This window comes from Cariama cristata, unplaced genomic scaffold, assembly GCF_000690535.1.
Source record: "Cariama cristata isolate BGI_N322 unplaced genomic scaffold, ASM69053v1 scaffold6884, whole genome shotgun sequence".
In the NCBI taxonomy this organism is placed as follows: domain Eukaryota; kingdom Metazoa; phylum Chordata; class Aves; order Cariamiformes; family Cariamidae; genus Cariama; species Cariama cristata.
Window position 1 is genome coordinate 2,990 of NW_009613404.1, and position 25,703 is coordinate 28,692.

At 34.9% G+C, this 25,703-nt stretch overlaps 1 protein-coding gene across 1 annotated transcript; it reads right to left on the minus strand.

Moving 5' to 3' along the window:
• Positions 1–2,062: 2,062 nt before the first annotated feature.
• On the minus strand, positions 2,063–22,640 carry MICU3 (mitochondrial calcium uptake family, member 3; the record flags this gene model as incomplete). The annotated part of the gene is made up of 7 exons (XM_009698996.1): positions 2,063–2,304; positions 6,587–6,658; positions 11,763–11,845; positions 13,568–13,615; positions 17,578–17,656; positions 18,497–18,528; positions 22,487–22,640. Coding segments are annotated over 7 exons (570 nt in total), but the record flags the coding sequence as incomplete, so codon positions are not given.
• Between the last annotated feature and the right edge of the window lie 3,063 nt (positions 22,641–25,703).

Consider the following 25,703-nt stretch of genomic DNA (forward strand, 5'->3'; position numbering starts at 1 on the left):
GTATTTTATAGCAGCGAAAATGAAATGACCACGTTTCCATATATACAAATATAAGCCTCTATTTTGATCTAATATATTTTGAAGTCATTTAAATGAGAATAAAACCCTGCCTCATTTCTCTTTACATTAACTGTAATACACATACAGGTAAAAAGACAAACAGAGACAAGTGTTTCAGTCACATTATTGGCTTGCTGTATTTCTTAACCTCTCCATTTCTTAACCTGAAGAGCAATAAATATTTTTTTTTCATATTCTGCAAAATTAATTTCAAGCTTTTCATAAAAGAAGGTTGACTATAAGTAAGTTACACTCATGAGCGATGGCCGACTTGTAGCAACGTATTCTGAGAATGAAGTATGTATATTATGCTTTGAATTAGTAAGAGTTTTCTTGCTGCAAGTCCTTGATTTTTCAACAGTGACAATAAATCTACTGATTTCCAGTTTCATTTAGTAATTTAAGAATAAACCCACAAACTCAATTCAGTGATAACTGGCGTATTCCAACAGGATGGTGTAGTTGCTAAATTAGGAATAGCAGAAACAGTACTGTAAACTGTCCTAAAAAGAAACTGGATGTGATGAGTAACATCTTTTCCCCCCAAAGAGACCTTGTGAGTTGATTCCCGCAACAAAAGCCTTATTTACTCTCCTTTTCAACTTACACAAGGCCTTCTCAAAAGGCTATGAAACAACAGACTCCAGTGTCACCTAGCTTTATGCCACTTTCTTAGTACAGACGGCTATATTATATTCAGATGTCACAGTACCTGAGAGAAAAGAATATGGATGAAAGCCAGCTGGCTCAAACTTAACCCAAGCAAGATAAAGATGATTATGGTGAAAAGTGGGAAATTGTCAGTGGAGCAAATGCAGGACATGATTTTTATTCATAAAATGATTTACAAGTGAACAGAGAGACTTTTGATACATTTTACAGACAATTTAAATCAATGTTTAGTATATAATGTTTCTTCTTGTCCAAAGGCAAGTGAACTCAAGCTGAGAGAGGTACAGAAAAGGCCTATTTGATACCTGGCTAATGTATGTTCTACCTTAAGGGAAAAATCAAAGGCCTTGTCGTGTTTAGCCTATGATAATTAAAACTGAGGGCTATGACTGCATTTATAAACATAACCATGAATAAGATTAACACTAAAGAAAAAGCCCTATGAAAATTACGGGACAACAGACTGGTATAAAGGGACTATGAGTAAATTTAGCCTGGAAGTTAGAAGAAGTCTATCCAAGTCCTCAGGATATTCCATAGGTTCTGCAGAGGAACAGCAGGGACAAAACACTAATTACTTTTAATATGCAGCACACGTTGCTTATGAAGCAAAAAGATATTGTTTTACCCTGGAGGTCCATTTCAGTTCCTTTTTTTTTCCTCATTATGATCCTGCTTATGAAGCATGAGACTTGAGTCCAGAGTCAGTGGGGAGTTGCTGTATGGCCTTTAAAGCCACAACCAGCAGAGCAATGACCCTCACTGTGTGGGGCACAGAAAAGCCTAAATGATCTGGTTTTCTGACCCTCTTAGATGATCAATAGAAATACATGTCTTACTCAATTATCTGAAAGCAGATCATGAAACAAGAATCTTATTAGAATTTAAAGCACTATGGAAATTGACAGCTCGGTGATATTGCTAGTCCTCCGTAATGATTGTGTAATATTAAAGAACGTTGACTAATGTTTTGGTTATCTTAAAACATTCCTAGTTTGATCCAATGATTAAAATAATCTTTGCATGATACTTTTTCTTGGTGAAGATAAGCTCTGATAACATACATAAAAAGCACATTAGGGACCTAAAGATTAAAAGCTTAAAGGGCTGCAACTCTCATTGAAGTTGTCATATCACTGGACCAAGCCTAAATGACAAAGGTTTCCTGAATTACTTCTCTAACTGTGAAATATTGTCACTATTAATGTTAGAAAATGCTTCTTACAGTAAGGACTGAAGAGGACTTGACCCGACCCTCCAACTCTTTCACTTGCTTTCACTTGGAAATGACAACTTTCAGTTATCGCACTGCATGGAACCAAATCCATTTCATCTGAGAACTTTCAGGTTTTAAAAAAAAAAAAATTAATTAAAAGGAAGAGAAGAAACAAAGTGCATAAAATGGGAAAATGATCAGAACAGAAATAAATAAAATAGCAGTCTGTTTATGGACCAGAGACAGAGGTTGTCTTATACCTCCGCAAGGTCCGAAAAGAGTGCTTGGCTTGTGCTACGTCTCAAAGTATCCCAATAGCTTCTGGAGACAAGGTCCTCTCCTTCTGTTTTAAGAACCTGCAGAAGTTTCAAGAAGCACAATTGTTTGAAAACCAAAGAACAATAAAACAACCGCTTACAATTTTAAAACCTTTTCCAACTGATCTCCAAAAACATGGCTTGATTCTTTTGCTTCTACACAGAGAAATTTCTACCCAGTTACATGACACTTTGTAAAGGAAAGGAACACTGGTCTATTACAGCTATTTGCTTATTACTCATAACTTGGCTGTGCCAGAAGTATCACCAGACTCCACTTTCCCAAACAAAATAAATTAGAGGAAGCATCAAGTGAAAATATTTATTAAAAGTACATGTGAAAACATCCATCTACTCAGTATTTCCCTTTTGTTTTTTCTAACAATTCAGTTTTGCGGAAAAAAATATTAATTTATATACTTATGAAATTTGTTTTATCATTGATCAAAATATAACTATCACCATACAACTAGTTATACAAAATCAATTTCATCCAATAATCAGGATGATATTCTTGCATCAATAAAGAAACGCAAAAATCAAGACTAGTAAGTCCAACTTCAACAGTAACATACTTATCAAGAAAACACTACATACATCTGATGATCAAACTTACCTTGTTTAAACAGAAAATAAGTGCTTAATCTCTCCCAGGACAATACGTTTACCTTTTTGCTCTGAAATGTTTCATTTTTGGAAGTCTGAAAAATCCTCCCTTATTAAAACAGGCCTTCCTTTATCTTGCAATTAGTCTTAGAAGGTCTATGCAATACATTTCTTTTTTGGGGGGGGCCCAGGGAATCTAAGGGAGGTGATCCTAAAGACAGCAGAAGACTATTTGAACTTGGCTAGAGTTATTGCAACTGAATGAATTTTCCCCTTTCTCTCCAGAAGTTACTCTAAACTAGGTCTCCTACTTTCACAGCTCCCTACTCACGTCCATCTGGGCAAGCAAGACAAAGACACAATCAGTTTGATCTTCTAACTACAAATGAAAACCATTTTTTTGACTCAGAACATACTGTTCTCTTAGAAGATTTATGCTGCTCTGTGATGTGTAAAACCACACTTATCATAAAGAATACTGTACAGAGTTGAAGGGGTATTGTCTCTATGTATTCTACATTATGTCAACACATTATATGTACTCCTTCTACAAGTTCTATTATGTACTTCCTCCATGAACTAATTCAACTTAGCTCTTTCTGTAAATTGTCATCAAAGAAACATGACAAACTACCAGGAATTACACCCATGCTTAATATATATGTTATACTTTTGCTTCCTTTTTGAAAAATTCTGGGTTTATCTTTCTCTTCTTATGGAGTAACAGTTCCTCTGTGGTGGTCACAGTATTCTCATATATAATTCCATTCAGTCCTAAATCGCTAAACTCAAATAAATTTCTTTACTTCAGTGTGTACAGGATAAGGTCCTTCGCAGTTTCTCTCTTATGCTTATTTATCCCTTTGACGTTTACTGGGTCGTGTTAATGACAACACCTCATTCTTTTATACATACAATTCTGTAATTATCTCTTACTGGAGATTTACTTTAGTCGGTGGAATTAGTACTTCTGGGCATGCACATTTTATTTTCCTTACATGCATCTCATCATACTTATCATGTTCAGTTGGCATTTAGCTAGTGAAAGCACTCATGCAATACATGCTGAAGCAGCCTTAACACACAACTGCAGTATGCACCAGAACATGACTTGAAAGAATTAACTTATGCAAATGAAAATACAAAAATACTTAACCCATTTAAAACATCACTGTATGCACTCTATGGCTTATAGACCTTGACACTTCTCAAAAAATTAGAACTGTTTTGAAGGATGAAGTGAGGAGAAGGGTCCAACACAGCACTTTGGACTCAGACATTTTAGGACTGCATCTCCTTGGTCTTGAGAATCTTCAACTCCCCAGGACATCAAGGGAAACTGAAAAGGTTGCTACACTTCTTGTTTCAGTAGAAGAAACAGAATCCCAAAATATAAATTTTCTGGGGTGGGGGATTTGTCAGATACCGCGAATTCATATACATCAGAGTCTCCTTTGCATAAAGATCTCCATTCAGGCAGTAGGAGGGCAGAAAAGGATGGTGCACACCTGGGCATCATCTTGATAACGAGTTTGGACGTGGCTGGAGTCTTGAAGGAGATTTTTTTTACTAAAGCTGAAAATTATTATATGAGTAGGAAAGCCTAAATAGTTTTTTCAGCTTAAAACAGGAGGCAGCACAGGAATATGGCAACCACTGTACAGCACGTTTCACTGAAGTGAAGCCTGATAAAAAAAATCCGTTGAATCATAAGGCCTCACATTTCCTACTACATTATTCTCACCACATTGCAGCATCTGCATCATGTCACTGCATCTCTTCATTCAACAGACTACCTTCCTGCATATTGCCCAAACATCCTAACTTCACAGGAAATAAATCTGTGCATTCCTGTGAATGAGTCTATGAAGAAACAGACTTTAAAACTGGAATTTCACTAGTATCTAATTCTCATAGGTTCCCTCCCCTCACTTTGAATATCACGGTAATCATACCAAAACAACTAATTCTTCTATTTTAACATCAAATCAATCTTTTTTTAACAACATTTCTTTACACACATTAATTAAAACCAAGTCTATAATTTCTTAGGATACGTTTTGTCCTTTCCCTTAAAAATACTGTTTCCTTCATTTTATAATAAACAGAGAGAGCAACCTTTCCTCCTGGTAGGCTTGCCTTTTTCAGAATGTGTGCAACAAGCATGCACAATCTCTTACGCAAGTAAAGATCTATCACACTCTTACTGATTAGCAGAACTAATCTACCTGACGAAAAATATATAGTAAATTTTCTTATACCATATTATTTCACTTCACTGGTGAAGACTGCATAAATTGAAAATAATTAGAGTACATACACTGTTAGTAGAAGTATGATATCCATAAAGTTGAAGACGCTGACATACAGCAAAAACGGGCCAAGCCAAGTATCACATGTCAGAATGAAGCCAAAAGAAAGGGGGGAAAAAAAAAAAAAGACAACAAAATAGGTTAAGGTAGGCAAATGTTTATTTTATATATTATTAGATTTTTGATTTTTGTTTTTAAAATGTCAGTGAAGAAAAAATGGTTTATCTTCAATCTCATTCTTCAAATTTTCCAAACAGAAGTACACAGTTGCAGAGACTACTCTCAGGAGAAATGATTCATTTTGCAATCTTTACTTTTTTCAAAAGCTGTTCCTTTGGGTGTAAGTTTCTTTTGTTCAGAATAACCAGTGTGTGAGAGATTCAATAACTGGCCCACAGTTTTGAAAAGTGGAGAAGGATAGGTCTCTCTGGGTGGGAAGAGAAGATTCCTTTTTATGTTCAGGGAAGGTTTAAAAAGTATTAATACTTGAAATTCAAACTTCCTATGGTTTCAGGAACAAAGATCTGAGATCAAGCATCTACGGTCCCAAGAGGATAATGGACACTATGAGAAGCTTCGCATATATGCCAAAATGTTCCTTATAATAAGGAATCTGTCATAAATATGCAAATAGCAAATGAACTTGTTTTTTTCTGCTATGGGTTTGACAGAGACCAGTCCCTGATTTTTAATTGTCCAACAGTAAAATAAATTCCTGCTACTGCTGCCATCTTCCAGACAAACCACCACAGCCTTGTCTATTTCTGACTTACCTTTCTCATGCACATCAGAAACGCAAATTTGACATTATGTAAGAATGAGTATTCAATATTCCACAAAAATCTATTCAGATAATATAAACAACTAAAAAACCTTTTGCATTGGTCATAAGCAGTATTTAATAAAAAAATTAAATTTGAATATAAAATCTAAGTTCACTTGTAACATTTCATCACCTATTTTAAACCAATTATGTTAGTAACAAGCAGCAGGATCAGTAAGTCTACATGAACAGCTTCAGTTAGTTGTGAGAGCAGGAGTACAGTCTGGTCTTGCCACTGAGATCTCTCAATTTTACAGACAGTAACACTGGGTCATTACTATTCACTTTTTCCTAGATTTATACACTCCAAATGGAATCAATGCTACTGTCATATGTAATACAGTATTTAAACGCTAATTTTTCCTTTCTATAGACCACTTAAATATTTTTTTTCAATGACTGCAGTTCAGGCTAAATATTGCTTTTTTCTATATAGAAAGTTATGCATATTCTTTTAATGATACAAATTTATTGTTTAAAAAAATTGAAAATGATTAGTGAAATATATACACACGCAATTTTGTCCTACATCAAAGAAAACAAATCAACTACCAGTTGCCACTATCCTAATTTTACTTACCAGCATTGCACGTTTTTCTTCATCTCCTTTTCTTTCTCTCTTCTCATTTTTTTTCCTGAAAATCTCCTGTAGCTAAAAAACAAACCATTTTGTTCTTACTTAGTTTTCAGGTTATTTCACATGCATAACCATCATTCACTGGGAGGAACACTGCAAACAGTATTAAAATGTAGTACTTTACTAAAATATCAGTGTTTCAATGATGTTTTATTGTTCATATTCGTGTCTTCATGTTCCTTCTGTGACCTTAACCATCATACAGAAAGGAAAAGGGAAATATTTTTTCCACAAAGTAAGGCTAATAATTCTATTTGGGAGGACAATACTAAGAATATCCTATTTAGCTTTACATTTTAGCCAATCCAGCCTATACAAAAAGGGGGAGTTCCAGCCTTTTTCACCACCCCTAGGCACATCCTTTCTTGTCAGGTACTAATGAGTATCTGTGTGGCTACAGTCAGCTGGATCAATCTTTTTTTCATATTGTTAGTTTCCAACCAGATCAGTTCTTACTCCTGCTGGCACAAGGGAGGGGGGGAAACACCTGGTGGGGGTGAAACATTCCCCTTCAGCAGCAACAAACTACTATTCAAGAGTAATTTATCAAGTACCCTTTTTTTTCAAGTCTGTTCAAAGAATACCTTCAGGTCTTGTAAAATACCTCTTTCACAACTTTCTCTACGTTAAGAGCTTTAAACACAACTTCTGAGAAAACCTCAAATAGAAGATTTAAAACATATAGATTCTTGAGCATATTTATTTTTTGAAATTATAGAAGTCTTCAGAGTAAGAACTGGCCTGTACTTACTTTTCTTTGTAAGTATCCGTTTTACTCAGATACTTTCATTTATAGTAATACTTACTAATATTCCCAAACCATTAGAAAAAACTGTCACAATGTTTACTCTTCACAGCAAGAGAGAGCAGTATTAACTACAGTGCCATCTATATCTCTACCAGCGAACTTCAGCTTTTCAAAAATTGCACATGAAAATATTGTACTGCCACTTGTACTTGTAGCACTCGCTAACCTCAGAGTGGGCTGGAAAAAGAATAAACACAGTGGCTGACAGATTTGTCCTATCTAGAATATGGTATTTTCAGAACCAAACATCATGGCATACAGACACAATTGTGGCAGTAGTTTCAAAGACCAAATTTTACCTACCAGAAGTCTGATAAAAACCTGATACTGTAATGACACACACACAGAGCTCCCCAGGGATCAGAATGTGAAAGATAAAGTGTGTGTGATAAATTTTGCAAGCAATTTTTCCAAATTTAATTTCAGAATACCGTATTTCAGAGAAGGCAGATGATTAAGACAAAGGGCTCAGCAAGCTCTACTGCAGGGGTATGACAACACTGAAATAAAGGAATATAGTGTTTAGCGATTAAATAGCAAATGCGTTTATAAATAATGTTTTATGAACTTCCAAAATTGACTACTGTGTTCTGGACTTGCCTATAAGGCAAATACAGACCAGAATATTGTGTGTGTCACTGTATCTATTTTTGAGTATGGGATCAATTTACAGACCTTGGTATGTTTTCTCTAATCTTTTTGCAAACCTACAGGCACAAATTGCTGTAACCTATGCTGACGAGGGAAGAGTCATGATAGGACATTTAGTTGGATGGCCTAGAGTATTACACAGTTTGCAACCCAAAACTGTGGAAAGAAGAAAGGCAAATGAAGAGAGAGAAGTAGAAAGAAAATGCTTTGTGAAAAGTGAAGTGACAAGCCATCAAGTAGGAGAGAAGAGTGGTAGTTATTGAAAAACCAAAAAAGATCTGTAAAAAGCAGTGTCCTTGGATGTATTTCCCCTGCCACAGAGCAAAGGGAGTAGGGTTCTGTTGCATTCATCATTAAAGCACTTGCTAAACTTCTGGAAATGGATCTTTTGTTCAGAGGGAGTGCTATAGGATACCAGTGAGTAGAAAAGTGAATGCAAAAAGGATCTAGGAGTACTTTCATAGGAACATTGTTTGAAACAGGATAATGAGATTGACTGCTAAAAGCAGCAAAAACAAGATCTCCTGTAACAGGGCAACACAATCCTTCTGTTCCCTGACCTCACCTCTATGACATAAGCAAAGAGGAAAGCACAAACACCACTGAATTACTTTGCAAAAACACTAAAGCTGTTACCAGAAAAATTAAGTATTTTTCAACTCTTCACATACTCTTCTCTTCAAGAATCACATAACATGTGATCCCTACACCAATCTCTTCAAAGTCTCTTTACTTGCAAAACTGAATAGTATTAATTACACTTCCAATTTTATGATAGCTGTCTGTAATCAATGGAGAAGTATTTTGCAAATGCTGGACATAGTTCAAACGGCAACACTTACAGTCTCCTGCTTCCAGGCACACAGGAGATGATGCATACCCAAGCAAGGTGAGTACAGATGCCAAATGTATGTTCTGGGGCCAGGTCTATCACAGCTGCAGCACCACTGAATCAACTTTTATTTTCAGATTTACTTTTATTTACACAGACGTTATCCATCTACCTACCTATCTATTTTAGTCTTTCTCACTTCAGCTCTAACATTCTGACTTACAGCTTTTGATCTAATTTTTGAAGGGTCACTGACATGGTAATCAAGCAGAGTTCGGGTCAAGTTTAATCCATACAAATTTGTTAAAAACAATAATAGGTGGAGAATAGTATATCTAATGTTTGAAAATTCTCCTTTCTTTCTTCTATCCACCAAGTCTGGTAACTGAAGAAGAATAAGGAGAAATTTTTATCGGGGACCATGACAGAGAACAAATAAAAAGCAGGATGCGAAGAGGACTATAAAAGCATAGTTAGAAAGAAAGATGCAATATCCACAGTTAAATGTTGTCATTGCTTCATGCCTTACATACTTATTTGATTTCATTTTCAGCATCAGTTTCTGAAAGCAAAGCCTCCTGCTCCAATTTCCTCCCACTTAGCTGTTGCAATGGAAGCTTTTTTTTAAAAAAAACAGTTGTCAGTCTATTCCACCACATTCTGTTTTATTGAATCATGAAAGATTTTTTTTTCTTCTTCTTCCTCTGTTTTTCCTTTGGCCAATTAATCCAATGTTTGCTGGCTTTTTCTCCCAACTGGAGGAGATGGTTATTAAGAATTAGCAAATACAAAGACGTGTACATTTTATAACAGAATACAAAAAAATTATCAGCATGCAACAATTTACAAGTGGTGACAGCTTCCAAAATAAATGAGACCTGTTCTGCTTAAGCTATGCCACCAGAAAACAAGCCTCCAGATCTCAGATCTCACTTCCTTGAAAAGGAGAATTGAGGGAAGTTCAGTGTGTTGAGGACAGCTTCTTTCACATTTCTGTTTTCTATAGATTAGCACAGCTTATCTGTACCGAGCCTTATAATTTGACTTGAAAACAATTAAGAAACAGCACACAGGAAAACAGGCTGTCTTTGTTTTAAACAAATCATGGTCTCCATTCCATGTGTCTGTTTCATTCTTTGTATTTTGTTCCATCTTCTTCAGTAAGGCAGTGGGCTTTTCCTCATATGTATTTACTGTATTTATTTATAAACTCAACCACACAAAAAATGTATGAAGATAAGAATCAATGTCTTCTGCAAGTATCTTTTTTTAGAAATATCTGATTCAATTCAATTCAATGCTGATTCAATGATTTTGTATTTTTTATTGTATTAATTGCCTGTACTTGTTCAGTATATAAAAAAAAAAGGCCCTGTGCAGTCATCAGAAAGTTTGTCTAAACAACTAACCACAAAATTTTAAATGTTAACTTCTAAAGAAATGTCAAAACCTATGTTTGTCATAATTGAGTGTTTCAGTGTAACCCCAGACGTCTGTATGGACATTACCAATTTAGAGAACTGATTTATACTGTAGTGTGCAGTTTGTTAATGTAAAGCCATGTAGTCATTGTGAAATCAAAAGCCCTAACGTTGAGTGGGCCTCTTCTACATTTCATGGGTTTTTTTTTCAAATTATCAACTTTTTACTTCATCACTGACATTCATTTAGAATAGCATTAATTATTCCTCCCGTTTCTTTTAAAATCAGAAAATAAATGTAATGAACATAAATCTGAAATAGCCCTCTTGTTCTAAGGCTTTTTAATTTTATACTTATCACATTCTCCTGTACTTAGTGGAACCTATCACCTGAAAACTTATGAAGTATTCAAATTTTAAGATGCAATTATCAGATTTATCATGATCAAAATAAAAACATAGTGGATGATTTAAGATTTTTTTGAAGATTTTCTCTCAAGTGCCAAATTCTTCTTAATGCACAAATCTCAATGACATGTGAAATAAGCTAATTTTTCTTTTAAAGTCTGGGCCTTTTAGAACTGTTTAAATTTCTAACCAGAAGAAAAATAAACTCTCTGCTTAAATAATTAGTAAGAAGAATTTACAGAACTGCTTTTTCTAAGCAACAAACTGAGTAAAGCTCTAGTTTGAAAAATACTGTAATTCAGATTTGTAATGTAACAAAACCTTGGATGCAATAAAACTACTGCCAAGTTCTAGATGTCCTGCCAGCTGTTCCAAAGCACATGAAAACTATCCAGCACAAAGTCAATTTTGCTATCAGGAATACTCTTCTTAAAAAGAAATCACTGAAATCCAGTTTAGCAAAGTGCTTCAGCATATGGATTTCATGGGCTGAACTAGACAGATGTACAGTATGTTTTATTTCATTACAAATCTTGTCCAAAACAGATGACAGTGTCACATTATGTCAGTCAATATTTTCAGGTCACCTAGGATTATAAACTGAACGAATGATAAAGTGAAGTGGTCTCCCAGCAAAAGATTCTTTTGCAAGTCCCTCCATCGTTATGGCAACTAAATAATTCTACTGACCATTGATACAGCAATATTACTTTAATAGCCTAATTATCTGTGAATGCAGTAACAAAAAGATCCAGAATAAAAACTGGAATTAAGCTTCAAAAATCATTATATTCCACACACCCGTGCACTGTCATAAGGAGCTACTATTTACAATTTACATTACATTAACTATTTACATTAAAGAAAATAAACAACTACATTCAGTGAAGAAAAGATCATGTTCTCAAAATTATTGACATCATCATAAGCCTCTATCCAGACAAAAAAACTATTTTTAAGACTACATCAGAATATTAAAAGACTGAAAAATATACATACCACTAAGAATTCCTTTTTGTCCACCATCTCATTGCCATCAGTATCAAACATGTTGAAAGCGATTCTAAAACCTGCATGTGGCTCTGCCAAAAAAACCCCAAACCCATTCAATTATTTATTTGCTTGGAAAGAAAGCAAATATGAAACTCTAAGAATTATTTGGTGTCTGTTTATAAAAGCCATATCCTCAACGCATTTAAATTAGCACACTTGTGTCCATAGTAAATGCAACTCGTAACATCTGTAAAACAGTATTATCCATTTATGAAAACAGAAGGCATGCTCACAAATTCACAGATTAGGGGAAATAGACAGTAGAAATAGAAAATTAAATAGTCAAGAAAAATCTCTCACAGTAATGGCAGGTTGGGTAGCTAAGTGTTAGTTCATGACTAGAGTCCATTTTATGTTAAAAACACGAATTTGTAGAAAATAAATTTTCTATGAAAACACAGTGTTCTAAAAGACTCTTCTTAAAGTTTTGCAAAAAACGTACAGGATGAAACTTCTCGTCAAAACAAATGATGTGTTGAAAAAGACCCAAAATTTTCTTGTTTACATGCTTAGAGTCATTGAAATTTGAAATCAGGTTAGAATTTTAAATTATTTCTGAAACATGGGGACTTTGAAAGTAACTGTAATTGAAGCCTTTAGGCAACATTTTGGTGATATTCAATGATTTGCAGTATGGATGAATTATGGGCAAAATGTAGTCCAGATAACAAAGAAATGATTGAAGAATATCCATCGAACCATCAGTTAGGGATTGTATGGGTTCAGGGTCAAGTTCCTGCTCTGATTCACAGTAAGAATCCAGATCATGTTTGAAAAAAAACCTAATTAACCCAATAGAAATGTTTTAATTACATACAAATGAAAGACAAGTAAAACACTTTGCTCCTTCCCTTTAGGAAGGACTTTAGGACAAGAGGAAACTGTCTCAAATTGCGCCAGGGGAGGTTCAGGTTGGATATTAGGAAGAATTTCTTCGCTGTAAGAGTCGTTAGGCATTGGAACAGGCTCCCCAGGGAGGTGGTGGACTCACCATCCCTGGAGGTGTTCAAAAAACGTTCAGATGTGGTGCTTCAAGACATGGTTTAGTGGGCATGGTGGCGTCAGGTAGAAGGTTGGACTTGATGTCATCTGAGGTCTCTTCCAACCATAACGATTCTATGATTCTATGATTCCCAATAAATACTCTTAAAATATCAAAACAAAGTCTGTATCAGGTTTAGTTTACTCTAACTGTAAGTTATTCTACTTTGTTTTCATGGGTGGTACAAGAGTAAGTATTTAATTTTGTTAGTGTTTTCTAACATAAGTAAACATTTACTTCAGTCTGAGAGATTTTATATTTTATCATTGTCTCACTGATATCACCCATTATACACTAATAGGTGAAACAAACCAGTAATACTGTGTATCTTTCTCTTCCTAAATTCAGTGTCCTTTATGAAGTCCAGTAAATTCAGATAGAAATTTTGTAGGAATTTCAAAGAAGAAAATAAATGTAAGCTCTTAACTGGGGTTTAGTTGAAGTGTACGGCTCAACTTTCTCGACAGTCAGTAAAAGGTGTTCTAGATAATAAAGCACTTAAATAAAACATTACACAAGATTCCAGTAGTACAGGAGAGGTTCAAATGTACATAGAGATGCATGATATATTTTTTCCATATTGCGATATGCGGGGGGAGGGGGGGAGAAAAGAAAAATAAAAAGAGTATTGTAATGCACAGCAATACATTCAGAGCTCAGAAATTTATAAGGAAGGTTTTTGTTTTGTTTTTTCTCCAAAAATACTTACTTGTTAAAATACATAACAGGAATAAATATTCTGTGTAAGATATCACACCTGAAGACAAAAAAAAAGTTATGCTGTATTAGTTTCTCCTTGTCTTCACATCCTAAACTTGAAAATATTAAATCTATGTAAAAGAAGAATAATTTTTGTACATGTGTATATGCATATTCACATTTGTGTGCATGTGACTGCATTCAACCTGGTCAATGAGTTATTTGTCTAAAATATTGATCTATGGGGTGGATTTTTGTTTTTAGTTTGGGTATTTTAGGGAAGAAATACATTAAATATGGCAAATAAACAACTACAGTCAGTGGAGAATGGCTCATAAAACAGAAGCTGGCTAGATTCTTAGAAGTTAATATAAAGGATTTATTAGATTTTCTTTCTGAAAATCCCACCAACAATTCATGACAACAGTATGAGAACATTTACTCTGAGAACATTAATAATGTTCCCTCCTGATATGTACTGTTTGAATAGAGTTCTTGATGTTAATATGTGCTTTGTAAGTGCATGTCCTGTATTAATTGAAAATTTGACCTCATGTTACTTATGAAAGCATAGATGTGGGCTTTTCAGTTGTCTTTATATGCACATTTTCATCATCATCAACTGAAATTTATATTAAAACTCTTATTAAATGAATGTGTAAATTTTGTTAAATATTTTTAAAGCCTGTTAGAGACATTTGTACTATCTCTTCTACATTCAGAAGATCTGTAAGGAATACATTCTAAGCTTTTCATCTTTTGTTAGATGTCAAAAGGCAATCAGAGTGTGGAATGGCACTTCCTTTTCTCTTCAGAAGCAAATAAGGCAAAATTTAAATTAGAGCCGAAGTCAACAGTCACATAGTACATCTGGAACCATAAGCTGTACTTCTGCTTTTCTAGCTCTGGGGTAAAGGGATAACCTTGCCGAATGCCTATGGTACCAACAAAGAGGAGCATCTTACAGTTCAGTAAGAACTGAAAACGATGACTTGCAGCTCTCCCAAAAAACCTTAGCTCTAATGATCTTTGAGGCTGAACTAGCAAAACTGGTTCCTGATTTCTAACCAATTGATTTTGCCTGTCCTGCAAAATCAAAAGTGTTAAGTCAGTCCACAATATAAGATTATTTCAAAAGAGTCAAAAAAAAAAAAAAGAGTATTTAGATGCCTGAGAGTAAAGATGTCTATCAGCTGGGATTTTCAGAAGTTGTTCACTGTCTCCTTGATTTCAGTCCAAGTCAGGTGCGAAAGTTTTTCTAAAAACAGCCACATCTTTGGATGTTTAAATGTCTTTTAAAATCTGACTTAACTGAATATGCGACAAATTATGTAAACAGTCATCTGAATTTTTTTCACTGAAAAACCTGTACAGTTAAAACCCAGAACATGGTATCATTCATGGATTTTACAATTATTGAACACATTTAACACCAGCACTTCCAACACTGCCAAAGTAATAAACTTTGGCATTTTCTACTAATATTTACAGCACAAAAAGTTCTAAATTAATTCTGTCCTGCAATAATGCTCAGGAGGGACTTTCTGTCCTCTTGAATACCTGAGACACGAAAATCTCACCTATACTTCTCCTGGATCTGTCCAAATGTCCAAATGCTTCCCCAAACTTTGATCATACAATACCCCTCCCTACAAGCCAATTGTCCTGAAAGAGAAGCACCTTGAAGAGAATTAGGTCTCCTATCCTCTAACATCAAAGAAAAAATAACCAACCACAGAGATCTCCACAGATATCACAGAGACTGGAATATAAAGGCAATACAAAAGACAGACAGTTAACTAAATTGTCTTTGAAACTAAATCACATACTAGAAAGAATCACTAAAACCCTCAACCTTTACCAGCTGAAATGCTGCCCTCCCAACTTCCATTCCATTCATGATAAAAAGTATTTTCCCACCTTTTGATCCAAGAGCAAATTTAAGTCTTCAGAACCAAGATTTTACTACTGCTAGTAGATCTAGTTAAGAAGGCTACTAAGTATTTTTAATACCACCTACTCTTTTCCTCAATTTATACATAGCTCCACACTGAAGACTCGCAAAGATTAAATTCAGGCATTTAGGTAACACATGCTCTATGCTTTATGTTCTTGATTTTATACAGCAGCTTGCAGAAATTAGTTTTCAAAGACCTGTTTGAATCTGTTTGGACAAGCAGCTATCAAGAAATCGGATACCTCAAACGTTCTCATTCAGTGATGTAAAACGTTCTTTAATAACCAGTCAATAAATGTAAATATGTATTTTTGTTTGTTTGATGACACCTCCTTTGTAAAACAGAGGAAGAAAGTGCAATTGTCAAGTAGTCCATCACAGGTATGAAGACAGCAATACAAAAGGCCTTGAAAGCATTCTCTCCTTTCGTTTGTACTGGTATATTGTAGCTGTAGACAGATAGTTCTGGTTGATTGCTCTAAGTGTTATGGGAGAGAGGCTCTGAAACGACGCTTGAACAGAAAGAAAAGCTTACACTAAGATCAGAAAAAAGAGAGAGAGGTCACTCAAAGGTAAAAAACATAAAAAGAAAACAGGACAACTGGCATAAATCTATGGGCTCATCCGACTTAAATGAATCTATGGCGAAATAAATGGACATAAGCTTTTGCTACTTGCTTCATATTAAAATGTGCATGTGTTAAAGAAAATGAATAAATTAATAAATAACCCTGCCCCCCAAATTAGAATTAGACCTGAATTCTATTCCTATTCCTTTCACTGGCTTACTGAATGACCTTATCAGTCATAAGACCCATCATCTTTTCTTATATCCCATTTTATAGACAATAATGGAACTCACTGTTTTGTAAAGCATGCTGAAAAGCTACGTAAGTGCTAAAGTTTATTACTAATTGTACCAGCTTATTACATCAGTTTTGAGTCCTCTTAATTTCATCAATTTCTGTAGAATTTCACTGGCAGAAAACTGCAGTAAAATATTGTTGAATCAACACTGCACATTGCAGACATTTTATTACAGACTTAATAAGCAACATCCAGATATGTTTTACTGATAATGTATTGATTTAAGAGATTCTGAGGCTGAATTTTTATGTAATTAATATTTCAGAAGTCAGTTGTTCTGACTATATAGAGAGCAGCGTAGAGCAAGGAAATACAAGGAAATACAGTGCAAAGATGTGCCAGCTTCTGCCTCTCTGGAGTTCTGGATGCAGACTCAGGGGAAAAAAGCAAGTGCCTCCACGCACCAGAGATTCGAGCCCGGGACCCTCCTCTGAGAGTAAGTGCATGCTTATCCCTTTAATAAATCTGAGCTGCATTTGAATTAGATTCATTGATTACATGCACACATTTGATTGGAATTTTGTTCCTGGCATGCTTATTTTAACATTCATAAAGTGGGTTTTTTTCATAGCAAGTACTTGTTTTAAAAGTACTTAAAATGCTCCACCAGACCTTTGCCATTCTGAACATAAGGGTTTTTTTCCTGTGTTTTTTGTTTTTGAAGTGACAGAACTTATTAAGAAAGAAAAAAAAAGAGGAGACCAGGAGTGTGAGTCTTAAAAGCTACCAAAGCCCTCATCCGCAGAATTTAAAGGGATATATAGCATTTCTGAAACTGTCTCTCTGTGTTGTGAAAAAAATGTTTATTCAGTGATGTAAGATACCATTAGTGTGTTTAAAAATAATCACATCATTGAACCTATAAAAAAAGTAAAGAGATATTGTGTCTTTATTAGAATATTGTATCTCTGGTCTATAGATTGTTCTTCATTACAACAAACTGAACTTCAAACATTCAAACATCAGTTTAACAAACTCTAAGATACTAATTCACTTAAAGAGGCTATCTGTAAGACGGCACACTTAATACACTGTAGAGACTAAAGGGAACTTTTCCATGCTGTAAAATGTAGAAAGTAACAAACATTTTTATCTTTTTGAAGATGTGACTCGGATTAAAGTATAACATCACTTTAGCCACGATAACTTAATACAAGTGATTATTTGGTTCAGGAAAATAAATTCTTATCTCTCACCTTTCTCATTAAGATTACGGAAAAGTTTGGATGATCCTTTCCAAACTGGTGGTGTCTCCATAAGGATCTGATTCAGTTCCTAAAAAATAAGATTTAAAAAAAGATAAAAGTATATATTCAAATATATTTAATGAAGTAGTTAACAGATTATGAGTAAATGCTAGAAAATCAACACAAAAGACAAGAAACTGCATGCAAATCTACTAGTTCATTTAACTTCAGTTTACCACAATGCCTTTGGAAGTACTCAAGCACATACATAAATTTTGCACACATGACTATTCCAAGAATTGCTCATCTGCATGAATACTAAGTGTATACAGACTTGGAGGGAGACGTTATCTGTTGCTGAAATTACTCCCCACTGCTCATATTCACTGAAGCCAAGGATAAGTCCCCCTGGATTTCAGTAAGGTTCTCATACAAGCTCCAAGCAACTGTTCTTTTAAAACACTCAACCTGAACTAAAGCAAACTTCATCCATGAATATGAATGTACTTACAATACAGGGATATAGGCAGACTCTATGCAGTTGTACAAATGTAAAAAAACCCAAACAGTAAGAGGCACTTAAACATCACAAAAGGTAGAGAGTGGCATAAGTATTTCAGGCAACTTTGGATACATCTGTTACACTTAGACCCTAAAGAAACTCAGACAGATATGGGCTGAGGAAGGAACTGACAGAGGCTTGAGAAAGTCAGTAAGTCCAACATAACAGGCACAGTTGCTCAAGTATCTTTGAGATTCAGCTGAGTCTGAAGTGATAAAACCAAAGAAATTAAAGTCTCTCTTATTTTTTTTTTAAATAATGATTAAAATCTTCCTTATTTCTCCGGTGACTCTAAGTTTACATCATGAAAGAAAGTAACTGTATCAAAATCTATGTTTATAAGACAGCACAGGAATTATTGCCTACCTGCTTTGAAAGGGATCGCCACTTTTTAGCACCTGCAAGAAAAGACAAAGTTATGAATGTGCAGAATTTAGTTAAACCAACGTGGCGTCATAAAAATTAAGACTGCATCTATACTCTGTTTTCTAGCCAAAGAAGAGGTATTTTCCCTACTTCATGAGGATAATCTTCAACCTGGTTCCAAAAAATTATCTTTATTTTATTAAAAAAATAATGAGCTTAATACATACCTGAACTCCTAACTTTAAAGAACCAATTCAAATGCATAGCTTTTAACCCAACTCCGCTTCAGTGAGGGAGAAGACCTTCTACCTCCAAAAATACACCATTAAAACATTAAACAGGAAACAGAGGGCATTCATGTTAACCTGTGGTATCAATATTCTGAAAAGATTATTTAGTAGCAGTAGTATTACAATGCAGATTGTAGGGAGACCTGGATTCTGGCCCTTGCTTCAGCGATTACTCATATGTTTTACAGCAAATACAGAAAAAAAAATAATCCTTGAAACTACATCAGCTGCTAAGACTCCCTTCAGCCATTCCTAGTAACTCAGATTCATGCTTCTTTTTACAGCCTCCGCCAGGTTCAATTTTTTGCAAGTAGTTTTAACAGAGGAGCTGAAGAGAACCTCCAGTTCAGAACTGGAACTGCTCATTAACACTGAAAACTGATGAGTAAGACTGACCAGATGCTTTCTTCCTAACGCCTTACATGACAGACTCCAAGAGCAGAGAAAGATATTTGCATTTGACAACAGCTATCCATAACCACCCAAGAATTCAAAACTTGGGGTTTGTTGCCACCCTCTCAAGACAAACATTTGCACAGATTCAATATTAAGGTAAAGCACTGTGGATATCAGAATTCACAAAAGGTACAAAAAGTAGCATAGTATGTGGTCAAATCCGTAACTTTTTGGTTGGTAAAGGCTCATTTTTATAGAGCAAAACACTGTGGTATTAGAAATCCCTTCCTCATGATAAACTCCATACTCCACTAAATAATTATCACGATACAGAAGCTACTCACTATGGTCTTTCATTAGGTCATGGTTAGAAACTGACTGAAATTTTAGTTTTACATCTTGGTAAAGGTTAGCATGAAGTCTGTCTGCAAATCCACTCTAACTATGGTGCAGTTACATCAAACAACATCATAACGTGAGCTAACAGATTTTCATATACTTTTCAGTTTAATTTTTTCATTTTTTAAAGTCTTGTCTCAAAATACTAAATAAAACCCCCCAAAACAACCTCATTTGCCATACAAATCGGTATATGTTTACGCCCACCATAAAAAAATTGGGGAATAAATATATCTAACTTTCCAATCAGATAATTTTCCAGTCTCATACATTATATATAGATTTCCTTTCTAGACAAGCAAGTGAAGATTTATGTGTATATACATACTTCTTACAGCTCAATATTATGCTAGAATTACTACAGTTAGAGATATAGGGAACAAAATATATTTCCTTTTCTCTTAATTGGCTTTCTAAATACATAAACATATATTCAGAAGACAAAAATGTATCAAGCATGACTGTTAAAAGTATTGTGTTTTCCCAAATGAAAGCCTGCACCATAAAGGCAGCAGCAGCAAGTTTATTATAGCATTGATTTTATATTTTTTATAACAACTGCCTGGAGTCAAAAGTTACATTTTATAAAAGAAAATACACTCTTACCATATTAGTTAGTGTTTAATCAAAAAAGGAAGTGAACACCCTCTTGACTTTTGTAGGGTTTACAAGATTTCCAAAGTAAATCAATCACAATAGACGCATTCACTCCATCACAAATCTCATTCAGCTCTAGTATTATTAGCTTTTGTGCAACGCAGACATAAAGAGCTACTATTATTACTCTTCAAAGGGCATTTTTGCTTTTTGACAAACTCAAGACCTTTCTAGTCTTCATCCATAAAAAACCCCAGCGTATGTTCTTTTTTTTTCTGTGCAAAATACAGATGGTCTAGTATGTCAGCCTGAATGGACCCAATTATTTACAGCTTGCAACTTATTTACAAAATTATCTGAAAATACAAAATAAGATGTTTAGAATGTATTATTTTATTCAGAAAAACACCTTCCTTAAACTTACTACCTTCAGTAGAGCAAGACAGAAAATTAAGACTTGCCCAGACAAAGCTGCAGTACAAAGGCTAAAACTAACATAGCCAGAGAACAGAAGCTGGAAGTGGTAATCTGCACGTCATCTACTTCACCTATTACTTCCTACTTGTCAGCCTTCTGTCCAAATGTCTCAGACAATATGACTTCCACTATAACTTCCACTTAGTTACAGCCTCTTATACTATCCCTTAAAATAATTCTCTCAGTCATGTAATCTCTGATACTAGTCTATAAAACTAAAGGACATCCAGGTTAGTTTTGCTTTCAGTCTCAGAGATGAACTGGATGCAGGGGAAGGATTTTGATACAAATAAGGTTTGCTACACTGAACTCAGAAGGGTGCCTGACTCTTCAACTCCAGATCTCTTCTCCTTTGGCATAAGATGAACAGAATGTCCTTGTGAGCGTAACGCTTTTTGGTTTGGTTTTGTTTTTAAAATCTGAATACTTGCTGTGAGAGAGGAGGAAGCATAAATTTCATTAGCCTGGAAAAATCTTAATAGTAAACCATACATACAGTGTGGTCAAACCAGTCAAACTGTCATAAAATAGTTAAAACAAAATGTTTAACTGATGTCCACTATATGGCACAAATGCTTCGTGACCATACATGGTGAAAACCAATTCCACAGTAACAAAAAAAGGAAGACTTGGAGATCTGGGCAGAGGAAGTAGATATAAAGTGCTGATGTGTATTTGTATTAACTTCTGTGATAAGGAATCTGCTGCTTCTCTTTTAACTGCAGAGCAAAAAAAGAAAATGAAGACTTGCTTTCTGGTAAAAGTTTCAAAGTTTTGCAAGTTTTCACCATGTCAGCTCTATTTTCTGTCTTCACTGTTACAATGAGATTATATCTTTATTCAAAAGTTATAGATGCCATGGCTGAATTCTTTCCTCTTGTTTCATCACTGTTAAAAGAACAAAGGGGGAAAATCTAACATCTGCACAGAGCTTTAAGCTCTCCTCTGACTGTTTTAGCTGCTTTTGATTGTTCTCTATACTAGCTTTGCGGTGTAGAGTTCAGGAAGAAAGACCTAAGGTGAGTTATTATACATGTTACACCTGAGCAAAGATACTCACTTTCCCCAGCAGTTGTGTGCTGCTACCAATGCACTGCAAGCCTGAGGGCCAGGAAATCAAACTAGATCAGAAATGGATGACCTTACTATTTAGTCACTCTTTGATACTTAAAGCAAAAATTTTACAATAAGCGAACTAAAGCTGATAGTTTATTTCTCATTAATGTAATTAACATGTAGTGCTAACTCTGGTAACTTTTAAGTGTAGAAAGTGGACCCCTCAGGGGACTGAAATTTTTACCCAAAGCATGTGATTTACAAAGCCATGATATGGTTATAAAATCTCAGTAGGGCAAAAAAAACCCCAACACAATAGCAAATGACAATTTAAGATGGCAAAAATTGCAAACCAATGTCATCCTAAATTATTTAGAGAACTCGCATCTTGCCTGTCTATTTACATAGAAACTATACAGAGGAGGAAGCAAGAGTTTTGCAGCAATACTGGCCTGCTCAGAAAGAAACCATAACTGTAATTCTGTCAACGCAAATGGTACAAATGAACTTCTTGTCTTTCAGGCCTGTTGAGCTGTCTGTGACCTTTTAAGACAAGAATGTTTAACTAATGACTACTATACAGATGTTTATAATCTAATAACAATCAGGATACTGATTGTATGCACTTGGATACCATTAAAAATAAAATTCTGGAAGATGCAGTACCTTTTTATCACAATAAGAAACAGAAGTAGTAATCAAAAGCAAATGGAAAAATAACATACACCACTGGCATTTTCCCTAACAATTTTATCAATATAAAACTCCAGCTTACGTTTGGGTTCATCATTTGTGACAGCCTGAATGAAGTCATATGGAGTCATATATAGCTGTCCTTCAAATTCTAAACTGGCAAACCTACGAAACCGTTGCTCTCGAGGAGTTGCATAAAGGTGTAAATCTTCAAGGTCTGATCTGTCTTCTGTAACCTTCAAAGGCAGAAGGAAACAATTTTAATGTATGAAAAAAGTTTTGGTTTACAATTGCCACTGCCATTCATCATAAAGAAACTGTAAATGTGATAATTCATAAAGTCAAATGCATCCAAATATTTTTGTATGGTAAGAGCTGAAACTACAATCAGGATTTCACTGCTATAATTTTCAGTCTTCTATAATTTTAGCAATAAATCTTTATGCATTGAAATTGCTGACACTGCTCAAGCTCAGAAAAAAAAAAGAAAAAAAAAGAAAAAAAAAGAGAACATAGGCTCTTGAATCATAGAAAAATGGGCAACTTTAACTCAAGGAAGTCCATGTAACTTCAGCAGTCAGACTTCAAGCAAGTCGGCGAAAATTATTTCAGTTGTCTGACATTTCCAGAAGAGAATGGAATAACACTTTGTTTATATTGCTTCTTAGTGTAGAGCGTAGCTGTTGACAATAATAGGCAAGACACCTCTGTAACATACTCCAGTATAAATCTTGTATGGTTACTCCTATTTCAAGCATCCAATGCCATTAAAGCTACCATACTTGGGGGCACAGAAAAGAGTATAATTATTCCTTGAGAGTTACAGAAGTACTATATGGCATTAAGTTCATACCTCACGAGACTTTATAGATGTTGGGAGTTTATGGTATATTTACCATCCAGTTGTTTACATGTAAACTTTGTAGTACAAAACTGCAAGTGTTCTAAATTATTACATCTTTATGTTTCACTGTCAAACCTTTTAACAGAATGTATGCTACCGCTATCTGAAAACTTTTTTTAGCCCACAATGAGGCAAGCTCCTCTGTGGAATCAGTATCTTGAAGAAAATGTAAGTATCTTGAACTTTTTTCCAGACATGAAAAAACCAAACCCAAACTGTTTCATAAAAGGAAGTGCAATGATAGAGCTAACTTCTCCCAGTATGTTTAAAAAGGAATGCAGAATCTTATCAGTGAAATATCCCAAGCCATCATTGTCCTCACTATTATCATCATTTCATACAGTATCCCTAAAATTCTACAGATGTTAAACTAAGGAAAGGCAACAAGTAGCACATGGTTTAACTAATGTTTGTTTTCTTTTAACAACTAAGAAAACAGCCAAATACATTTCGCTTTTCAGAGAGGCGTCTAAACACAAAGAGAAGTTGGGAGACAGCTGCAGTTGCTGTCTGCTAAGAGATAACACTCCTCAACTACAAACGGAAATTTGGTTTCCAAAAGCTTTCCAAGAATAGGCTTCAGATTTCAGCAATTAGAAGCAAAGGCACATTTATATTGGGCAGTCAAAAATCTGGGCTCATTTTCCTTCTGCTTTCCAAACAACGTCCTTAAAAAATAAAACATTAGTAGGACTATTAATATTAGTATAAAATAACATACTGCAAACATGGAATTTTCAAGACACGCTTAAACTTATGTCAGTATTCAGATCTGCAAAATCTTAATTTCTGCCTCATTTTAGTCAATCTACAGTTTCCCTCTGACCATATAGCAATGACAATATTTCACACTCTGGTTCAAAGCCATGGTAACCTGATATGAATACAGCCCGCCACCAAAAAGAGCAGTACCTCCCTAAAGGCTCAATACCCAGCATGTCCTTGCTCTGGCACTTTATGTTCATTTTTCTACGTGTCAAACTGGACAAGTGAACTGGTCTGACTGAGAACTTTTGTTTTGGTGGTGGTATTTTTTAGCCAGATAAATGCCTGGATCTACCACACAAGAACAGTTATTTGTTTCAAAACGTAGGCCATACAAATTCGCAGTTTATGGAAAAGAAAATATCATCTGTTCCAGCAGCAAGCTCCACCCACTTCAAGTTAAAGTGAGGGGAAAACTGCAAGCTTAAGCATAATTTTATTCCAAGGAATAAAAATACTTTATTTTTAACTTTGCGGTTCTATCTGAAAGAATCAGAACAAGTTGTTTCTGCTACTGATCAAACATGAATTCAAATAAATGTACACAGGGCTTAATATGTATTAGATCACTGGTCCACACACTAAATGTCCAAATAAAAGCAAGGTTTGGCTGCAGAAGACTCCAGGCACGCACCTTAGCAAACTGACAAATAAAACCATCTTTGGGAATATTAGTGGGTTTTGTCCAATTTCTGGTTCAGAGCTTTACTTCTTCTATTACTATCAATTTATGTAACATACAGCAACTTTAAGTCTGCTGCATAAAAGCTGTAATTATTAGGAACTAATCAATACACTAATTAAAAGCCAAGCCATTCTAAAGTATGACCCCAATTCGCATCTCTTCAGGCATTCATTTAAGAAATTAATCTCAACACATAACAATGAAACGCCTCCTGTTTTCCCCAGCCTTAGCAGTTCATAATCCAGAGAGGCAAGTATCAGAATCTAAGTGACACCAACTGCTCTCAATTGATTTATTTCATATTTATGCCCAGGATAGGCAATCTTATTGTAGCAGCATCAGTATCAAATCCAATGGACACATGATCAAGACACAGAAAGTTGATGCCGAATACCTCAGGGAAGGTACTGTTTGTGAAGGAGTGAACAGGATTCAGTAAGACTCCAATTCCTATTTGAAGTTTCAAGAGCTTATCCAGAGTAAATCTCTCTGTAATTATCAACAATCTTCAAAAAGTTTCATGAAAGTACATCTCTGACAAACAAAAGAGGGGAGATTTTTTTTATGCTTCTGTTTACTAATCCTCTTGGCAATCCTGCCTAGTAATTACTACAATCTTGTATCATGTTATGGTTCTCTGCCTTTCAAAAATTAGACACGGACATTTCCTTCAAGTAGAATGTCACGAATCTCGCAATAGCAGTATTATCTTAATTTTAGGTGCAGCAGGTTAGCTCTGGTTTAAGTGCACATTTACACCAACCTACTTTGTTACTAGAACTTTTAGGGGAAAAAAAAAGCCTCACAGCTGAAACCAAGAATCTAGCTGGTAGCAAGAATTCCCATCCTTCCAACTTCACAACTCATGAAGTACATAAGAAGAGGCAAGACTGAAGCTCATCGGCACTCACAAACAATATATTATCTTTTCCCTATTCTCAAAAA